This window comes from Echinops telfairi, unplaced genomic scaffold (assembly GCF_000313985.2).
Source record: "Echinops telfairi isolate 266 unplaced genomic scaffold, ASM31398v2 ScPeMD7_28;HRSCAF=97, whole genome shotgun sequence".
In the NCBI taxonomy this organism is placed as follows: Eukaryota; Metazoa; Chordata; class Mammalia; order Afrosoricida; family Tenrecidae; genus Echinops; species Echinops telfairi.
Genome location: NW_022103925.1, coordinates 703,765 through 713,370, shown reverse-complemented (window position 1 = coordinate 713,370; position 9,606 = coordinate 703,765). Strand labels below are relative to the sequence as shown.

General features: G+C 60.4%; 1 protein-coding gene across 1 annotated transcript in view; it reads right to left on the bottom strand.

Moving 5' to 3' along the window:
* SORCS2 (sortilin related VPS10 domain containing receptor 2) overlaps window positions 1-9,606 on the bottom strand; it is a 197,171-nt gene that overhangs the window by 78,004 nt on the left and 109,561 nt on the right. The window contains exon 6 of the mRNA XM_045289462.1: window positions 6,852-6,951. Coding sequence (XP_045145397.1) covers window positions 6,852-6,951 — 100 coding nt within the window. The remainder of the gene's footprint in view (window positions 1-6,851; window positions 6,952-9,606) is intronic.

Here is a 9,606-nt window from a genome sequence, read left to right as displayed (position 1 = left end):
CGGGGGGGGGGAATATCAGAAATATGCATGGGACAGGGTTTACATGAGAAGCCACCAAGTTGATAAGCATATTTCTTGGTGGCGCGAAGCTCCTGGGTGACACAAGAGAGCCCTGGGTGGACTTTGCGTGACAGCCCAGCCAAGTGCTGCTACAGGGACACGCGCTGGATCTGAGGCTGATGCATGGTGGGGGACGGGAGACGGATGGACAAAGAGGCACCCCTGGGCCATCATGTCCCTGCCCTGAGGAGGCAGGATGCCATATTTCAAGGTCATGTGGGGATGCCCACTAGAGCCCTGAGGCTGCAATGAGCTTCCTTGTTGGGGGCCATTGGCACCAGCCCTAGAGGCTAAGACAGGAGCCTTTTCAGGGGCCTCAGCTCGGACTGAGACTTGGGTGATAATGTCAAGTGGCAGCCTGCAGGCTCCGTGCTCTGTGGGTGGGAGTGCGTGGCTGTGATATGGGGGACCCGGCCTGGGGCAGGCGGGGTGGTCTCAGCAGACACTCTGAGTCTGCGAGGCCTCAGTGGGGCTCCTCAGCCGGACCGCCATGAGCTACTTCTCCGAGCTGATGCCTGAAGCCAGGGGGAGCTCTTCTAGAACACACTCCCAGCAGGAAGCCTGCACAGGGTGGGGCTCTCATCTACATGCCCACCTGACCACCTGTGTTGCTCACCGGAGCTCACCTGTGTGCCCACCTGGCTTCACCTATATGCCCTCCTGAGTTCATTTGCATGCCCCCTGAATTCACCTGCACATTCACCTAAATTCATCTGCATACCCACCTGAGTTCCCTATCATGCCCACCTAGTTCTACCTGATGAAACTCCTGTCGACAGTGCCCGGCTTTGCAGGCCCCTCTCTCCTCTGCACATCCCCACATGCAGACCTTCCAAATGTGCCACCCTGTTACCACTGCTCAATAAACGGACCCAACTGCAGCTCTTATGAGCTTCTCCTGGCAAGCTCCTGTTCGTCCCACAGCACCCACCACAAATGCCCCCTGTTGTCATAAGGCACACACAGGCTGCATCTGACCCCTTCTCAGCTGCATGGTGCTTGCCACCTCGTAGACACCCAGTGACTTCTTTCCTAATTTCCCCTTCCTAATTAGCCCCCTAAACCCAAGGAGATGTTCATATCGGGTGGTGTAATCACCCAACCAACCAGACTTTCAAAACATTACGACTGGCGTGTCTCCTTATGGGGAGGATGAGCCGACTCATTAAGAGGCCCCCCGACTGTGGGTTTTACGAAGGCAGCTCCCAAGGACCACAGCACCCAGGACGGGGATAATCTTGGCTGGGGTGGCGTTTTCACTGAGCGTGTGGCTCCAGGCAGAAGGGAGGACATGCTAGGCACTGTACTGGGTCACTCCTGCTCCCTGGGGGGCAGGGCGGTGTCTCTCTGAGTTGGCCACAGACTCGCTGCACAGCTGCCCGTGTGTCCACTAAGCTGTGACTGCCACCCAGAGCGGTGACAACCTCCACGGCATCGCCTCACCAGTCGACAGGGCTCCAGGGAAAAGCAATTTCTTAATTATGAACTCGGTTCATCCGTCTGCCAAAATAAGACACAGAAACTGGCTGGTCGACCTTCCTCGCCCGATGTCTGCATGGCTGGAGATGCCCACCAGGTGGGCTAGGGCCTGTGCAGGGCTCCAAGGGCAAGGGGACCCCCACTTAGCCTTCCAGACAAGCTCTGGAGCCAACACCTGTGCTGAGGCTGGGAGGATGAGGGTGCACAGCTGCTCAGTCTACCCGGTGGACCCCTTGCTGCTGAGCACCCGGAGTCCACCGCAGCTCCCAGAAACCCCAGGGGACAGAGAGCTGCCCCAGGGGTGTCCCTGGTTGATCACCAGGCCGTCTCCCTCTGAGCCGCTGGGTGAATGAGCCTCCAGGCTGCAGGTTCATGATGTTAACTGATGTTGGTCTGTCCCAGCTCCCAGAGACTCCGGGGAACAGAGAGCTGTCCCAGGGAGTCACCTCGGTTGATCACCAGGCCCGTCTCCCTTTGAGCCACCAGGTGGTATGAACCGTCCACCTTCCAGTTAGCTGAGCACTGAACTACTGCACCATGCCGGCTATACTGGAACATGGCCAGTGTGACAGAGGAACGGGAACCCCATCTCCTTCCGTTCTGGCTAACGTAAACGTGGAAACAAATCACCATGCTGGGTTCTGTTCGTGGAAAGCCAAGTGTCTTTGGACGAACGTGGTGTGGGGAGGTACTCATCCCTCAGGTGTGAACCTGTAGGAGGTAGGACAGAGCCCACAGTCCCCACTGGGCGGCAGCCGGCCCACCCGGCTCTTGCTCCCGGCTCCGCCTCTGGCCTCGTGACTTCAGAAACGAGGCCACCGCGAGCTAACACAATGTCTCTTTCTGGTCCTTCGGACCTGCAAGGTGGCACTGCGGGGTGAGCATTGGGCTGCCCACTACAAGATCGCTGGTTCAAACCCACCACCCGCTCCGAGGAAGAAAGATGAGGCTGTCCACTTCCACAAAGACTCACAGTCTCCAGCACTCCCAGGGGCAGTTCTGCCGTGATGGCAAGTTTGAGTTTGGGATTCTGCATCAGCTCCCCAAAAGATTCACTGTCTGACAGGTCTCCCCTGTCCTACAGGGCCCCTATGAGTCCGAACCGACTGGCCAGCCATGATTTGGGTTTTGTTAGGACCCGTGAAGTCCAGATGTGTGAAGTACTGGGTGACTTGTGGGGCTGCTAACTGCAAGTTCCAAGGATCATCGAAACCACCAGCCGCTCCAAGGGAGAAAGACGAGGCTTTCTGCTCTCATAGAGAGTCACAGTCTCGGAAACCCAGAGGGGCAGTTCTGCCCTGTCCTAGAGGGTCTCCGTGAGTTGGCATTGATTGATGGCAGGGAGTTTTTCTGGGAAGCCATGAAGAGCCAGGCTTCACGATCACAGACTATGTACTGTCCCTGCGAACGGTGGTTAACTGAATAAAGTCAGTCCTGTAGGGGGCACTCCCACGGTGTGCCCCTTCAGCAGCGAGAGCTGTCTCTGTGTTTCGGGAGGATGGACGTCATCCCCCTTTCCGTAGGAAGGGAGGCCGGGAAGGGGTATCTGGAAGGCGGATGTTAGGAATACGTATTTCCAGTGTTAGGAAATGGGACGGGCCACTTACAGCCCTCAGACGGTAAATCCAGATCTGCCAGCTTCCATCTGTTCTCCCCCCACCCCTTCCTGGGAGTCGCCAGAAAGCCCAGGACCGGCGGCCAATTTCCAGGGTCTGCTTTTGGCCTCAGGAATGAAACCTGAGACTCAGAGGATTTGAAGCCCCACGCCCAGGGTCGCTGTGGTTGGCGGACTGGCCTGGACAGGTCCTGACCCTGCTGCCTGCAGGCCGCGCTACACAGCCTGCTGAAAGTCAGGAGGGCAGGAGTCCAGCTCAGCGCCCAGCAAGCCCAGGCCTTCCCAGCGGACACTGACACGCAGCAAGCCGGACCATCCCTGAGGGCCCATGCCCTGAGTGCAGGTGCCAGGCTGCAGAAAGGAAGCGGGTGCAGAAAGGAAACCTCTGTTACGTAAAGCCCCCTGCGCCAAGCCCCTTGCAGAGAAGAAGGGGCCAGGGGTGGAGAAAGTGGGGGAGTGGGGCGCGCGGGTGGAGCCAGCGGGGTGTGGGAGGGGGGAAGCGCTGGGGAGCGTGGAAGCAGTCTGTGGGCGGGGCCTGCGGTGGAGGCAGTCTGTGGGGTGGGGCCAGAGGTGGAAACATTCTATGGGGAGGGGTCAGGGTGGGTGCAGGCAGTCTGGCAGGGGGCCTGGGGTGGAGGCAGTCTGTGGGGTGGGGCCAGAGGGAGAGGCATTCCATGGGGAGGGGTCGGGGTAGGTGGAGGCAGTCCCTGGGGAAGGGGCTGGGAGAGGAAGCAGTCCGGGGGCGGGGCCTGGATGGAGGACGTCTGGGGCGGCCGGTCAGCGGGTGGAGGAGGTCCAGGGTGAGCCACAAAGGGGAGCAGAGTCGCAGCGTCCCCCACCCACCTGGTCCTCAGTATGCGGGGGCTTAGCCAGGGCAGAGAAGGGGTCATGGTGTCCTCTGCCCACCTGGTCATTAGTATGGGGGCTGAGCTATGGCAGGGAGGAGGGAGTCCAGGGACAAACCCGCCCCCACCTTAGAAACCAGGAAGTGGGGCTTATGTGAAACCACTAGCTCCTGGGGTGGACCCCACCTCCCTACCCCCTACCCCGGCCCCGCCTAGCCTCCCAGCCACCCAGGGACTGCAGCAGGGCTGGCTCAGGTGGACAGACATCTCAGGAAGTGCTGAGGACGGTCCCGCAGGGGCACCCACGTGGTCCTGGCCTCTGCGATGCTTTATGGGCCATAAATCTGACAGGGCGGGAGGCAGGCTGGTCCAAACCCATCACTCCTCAGCTCCCTCAACCCCGGGGCCCAGAGACCAGCCAACCTGAGGCAGCCATCACTCACCCCAAAGACCAGCTGCCGCTGGTGGAGCCAGGCTGGGGGGCTGGGGGAGGGGAACCTTCTGTTCTGGGTCTGGCTGCAGAGGCCCGAGAACAAGGCTCCTCCCACTGACGTACACCCCCATTTCTCTGGCAGACACCCAATGTCTCTGATAGATCAACCCAATGTCTCTGGCAGATACCCCCATGTCTCTGATAGACCTCCCCAACCTTTCTGACAGACACCCCAGTGCCTCACTCTCCCAGGGGCACTTGTGGGGAGAGGTGGGCGTCCTGCTCTCTGCCCTCGGGCCGAGCGTCACAGGGTGCCTGTGGGCTTGGTCTGCTGTCACTGTAGAGGACAGTGGGGTGGAGGCTGGTGGCAGGGAGGACACAGATTTGCCCAGCAATCGGTGTTGTCCCTACAGAAGCCCCAGACCACCACCCTCACCTCCTGGCCCAGGTTTCAGGGAGAAGCCCCCCTGGGTCGGATGCCCGGAGGGAGCCTGTGGTTCTGGTGTGGCTGACCGACACTGGACTGGGATTGCTTCCAGAATGCAATATCTGATCAGCCAATCAACCGGAAGGGTCAGTTCCTTGGAGGCGTGGTCTGAGTCTGTCATATCCATGGGTGTTCTGGTAAGGCTGGTTCTCCCTCCCTCCCCCTCCCCCATCCAGACCCGCTCCCTGCGTGACCCCGGCCATTGGAATGTCCGGGCCCAGTGGTTTCAGTCTGCAGATCCATGACCAGCCCATCGTCCTCACAGCCTGAGACCCAGTTTTTGTCATGATATGTGTTTGTAGACGAGGGGTGGTCATGGCACCCTGAGTGGCAAGGAGGGATTTTCCAGGCACTGCTTGAAGCCCCCCTCCCCTCATCTAGCCCACTGGCCCTGCCTCTCTAGAGGACCCTATCAGCCAGCCCTGGGGATTCCTGCCCATCTGCACAGCAACCCAGGAGAGACCCTGCCCCCACATGACTCCCCCTCCCCCTCCTCCGTCCCTGACAGCCCGATCTCCAGAGAGCTGGCGAGGGAGCCACACGCTCCGTTAAGAGTCCAGCAGGACTTTGGAGGACACATAATGGCTCATTTATGGGGCACAAATCATTATTTAATTGGACTCTAATTACGTGACAATTACGACGGGCCTCTCGGCGGCGTGCTTGGGTGGCTGTCTGTGCCACGTGGGGACAGTCTCTGTGTGCATCGATCAGCAGAGCTCACACCACACGGCAGCCCCCGCCTGGAGGCACCCGCCTGGTGCGGTGAGGCAGGCAGAGCCCTGGGGTGAGGGCCGGTTTCTACCAACAGGGAGGTGCAGGTGCGCAGCCTCCCAGCTCTCCCGGCCCCGGCCCCTGCCCCTGCCTGAGTCAGGGTCCAGCTCCCGTGCTTTCAATGGTCCATCTTCTGGGAGGGGTCACCGGGCCTCTCCGTGCCCAGCCTGCCCAGCACCCAGCCCCTGCTTGCCCTCAGAGGCTGCAGAAAGCCCTGCCCTGCCCTTGGCCCTCAGCCCCAGCCCCTCACCCAGGATCTCATGTCAGCATCCTTTGCAGCAGAGCCTGCTGGGCCTTCCTGTGTGCACGTGCACAGGGCACCAAATCGGTGTCCACACGGGCAGCTCAGCAGCATCCATGACACTCCTGAGTGTGTGCTGCCTCCTGACACGCTTTCCCTGACTCCCCGACTCGGCTCACAGTGAGCCCGGTGGCCAGAGGAGAACTGCCCCACAGGGCATCCAGGACCAGGAATCATGTGGAAGCAGATGGCCTCATCTTTCTCCCCAGGAGCGGCTGCTGGATTTGAACTGCTGGTCATGCTGTTAGCAGCCCAGTGCCTAACCCACTGAGCCATCAAGGCCCCTTGGAGTTAACGAATATAAGCACTAAAGAGCATGTTGCTTAACGTGATGGGGTTTCTAATGTGTTATCACGCACTGACCATATAAAGAGCCAAGTCACACCCACTGTGAGCCCCGCAAGGACCACACATGGCCAGAGAACGTGTGCCACCCCGCCCGGCCGACCGCAGCACCTGCATCCAACCACGGCTGCTGCCCTTGCTCGTGGGGGCCCACACTCACAGGGGCTGCAGCCCTGGGGTGCCTCCCTGCGGTTACTGGGGACTTTGGGGCACCGGTCCATGCTGTGCACACACACACCAGTCACCACCCATCACGACTCTCACAGGAAAACTGAGGCCCAGCCCGTGGCTCCCAGCCAGGGCCCTGCCTGCCCCTCAGCCTCCTCGGAGTGGGTGGCCCTTGCTCAGCCCACCGAGGGCCTCCCCAGCCAGGCAGGGAGCAGAGCCCAGCGCATCCCCACCAGGAAACTCCACTAGACCCACAGGAAACGAGCCGCTGCCCGCAGCTGCCTCCCCGGGCCAGCCTCCTGCTCAGCCCTGCCCACGGCTCCGCCTCGCCCTCTGGGACTCACCTTCCGCTTGTTGGTGGGGCAGATGTAGAAGTTGTCGATGACCGTGGGGACGCCCGGCTGCAGCATGAGCTTGCTGTAGGACGTCCCGAAGTCTGACGACCTGTGGATAGACGAGAGCCATGGCATCACTCCAGGGGCAGCTCTGCCAGCGCCCGCCCTCCGGGAGCAGCGTGTCCCCAAGGGGTGGGAGAAGCTGCAACCCGCGGCAGTCTGGGGCCAGACTTGAACCCCAGCCCCTCTCCTCTGGCAGGCTGTGCCCTGTGGTCCATTCTGCCCTTGAACCCCAGCCCCTCTGACAGGCTGCGCCCCATGGTCCTTTTAACCAGAGCCTACCAGCACCCCACTGCCTGCACCCTAGTCTTACCCTCACCTCATGGCCTCCCTCGCCGGTCCTTCCCTCTGGTCACCTAGCCCCGCCCTGGCCCCCTCTCTCAGCCCTCCCCAATGTAGGCCAGGCTCAGACCAGATCTGCGGTCCCAAGGCCCTGCTTTCAGGCAAGTCCCTCCACCCCGTCTGCGAAGAAGGCTTACCCCAGCAAAGGCACCACGAGCAGAGCTGTCCAAGGTGACAGCTCACCTGGGACTCAGGTCCCACGGATGGGGACAGTCAGTGGAGTCTGCCACTGCCCTGATTCTGACTCCCGGGACTCTGAGCGTGCAGGTGAGACTGCCCAATGGGTCACCAAGGCTGCAACCTTTTACAAGCTGATGGTCAGAGCTGTCCCCCAAGACTTAAATGACCAATGGCTGTGGCTGGGTGTCATCTGGCCGATTCCAACTCCTGGGACCCTCATGTGCAGGTGGAATTGCCCACAGGGACTCCAAGGCAGTGAATTTTACAGAGAAGTGGCCAGGCCTTTCTTCCACACGTGAACAAATGAAGAAATGAATGAATGAACCGGTGAACATGTGAGTGAATGAAGAAACGAGTAGATGACTGAATGAATGGGTGAACATGTGAGCCAGTGAAGAAATGAGTGGATGAATGAGTGAATGCGTGAACACGTGAGCGAATGAAGAAATGTGTGGATGAATGAAGAAATGTGTGGATGAATGAAGGAATGGGTGGATACACAAAGCAGTTCAGTCAGGGCTGCAGAAATGTAGGTAGAAAATGCAAATTCATCGCCATGGGAAATGGAGCCCTGGCCCCACTGAGCACACTAGACCAGGCCAGCAGCCTGCGACACTGATGGGTTGGGGCTCATTAAGCCCAGCTGTGGGTCCCCGCAGGGGAACGTGGTTCAGTGGACCAGACACCGTCCTCATCCCACACTGCTCCCTCCATTTGCCCAAAGGGAACATCCTGCAGTTGCCCAAATTAGCCCTGGGCCTGCTGGTGCTGACTGTCGGTGAGACCGCCCTGCTCACGGTGAAGGAAGCCCGCCTGGTCCCCACGCCATCCCATGATGCCTCACTGCGATTCCAGGCTGATTTTCTAAAGCCAATAGCCAGGCCTTTCTTCCTAGTCTGCCAGCTCTGCTAAACCCTGCTCAGCCTCATGCTGCGAGCCACCCCCCACAGGCAGACGGGTGGGCAGTGGCTGCACAGGAGTCTTGGTGGGGATTGAACCCAGGTCCCTTCTACAGGGTCCCCACTTCTGCTTGGGCTTCTGGGCAGGTGACAAATGTCTGCCCGTGGCTGGGGTGGGGGGGCTTTCCACCACCACCCCTTGCAGAGAACTCCGCTGGAAGTCTCCCAGGGTGGGGGGACTGGAGGCAGGGAGTTTTACGTGGGAAGCCAGGCAGGACTCAGCCAGCTCCCCAGGGCGATGTCGCCCTCCCAGGTGGCACCCACACCCCACAGCCTGAACGCAAGTGAGAAGCGACGAAGCCCTCTGCTGCTTGCCAAGCGCCTCGGTTTGAAACCAGCTGGTGCTCTGAGAGCATCGGACCCCCGAGGGAGCGACTCCACTCGTCCACTCGGCCCTGCAGGCTCTCGGTCGGTCAGGGGGGTCCTGCTGGTGCAGCAGGTTAAGCAACGAACTGCCAGGCTGGCCTTGCAAGCCCACAACTGCTACCTGAAAGCCGACAGCCCTGGAGACCCTCTGGGGCCATGCTTCCATCCTCCAAGGAGGCTGTGAGCCCATGACTCCCAACAGCAGCAGCAGGGAGCCCTGGTAACTGCCCTCCCTGCCCCACCCCACCCCCGCCCCCACTCCAGTGCAGCCCACCTGCTTTCGGCAGGCCACGGCAGCAAGGGGGAAGCTGTGCACACAGCGCCGAGAGATGGCTGTCTGTCTGTGATGGGGCCGCACAGCCCCCTCCTCAGAAGGCCGGCCCCTGTCCGTGCCATGCCCCTCGCATCCCGTGTGCCAGCCTATGCCACCTGCAGCTTTGCCCTCTCCCCAGGTCAGGCAAGGCACAGACCCTGCAGGTGGCCAGACTTCCTTTCTTTCTCCTGCTCCTGTTCCTCTTTGAGAAACAGGTCCCCCGCTGGTGTCCCCACAACCACGGTGTTGATCCCCTCGCTAATGTCACAGGGCACTCAACTGGCCCCTAGGTGGCCAGGGTAAAGAGACTCCCGCCCACCCCCGGGTTAGAGGTACCCAGTGGCCTCAGAGATGGCCTCCCACACATGCGACAGCTGGGCTATGGAAGGTGACCACAGGTTCCCAGAGCTCCTGGGAATTGGGCGGCTCGGGGGGTGGGTGGCAGGTGGAACTTCATTTACTCTGGAGAGAAGCTTCCAAGAGCTGGGAGGCAAAGGGCATTTATAAACGTCTAGATAAAGACATGTACATATGCAAATATATT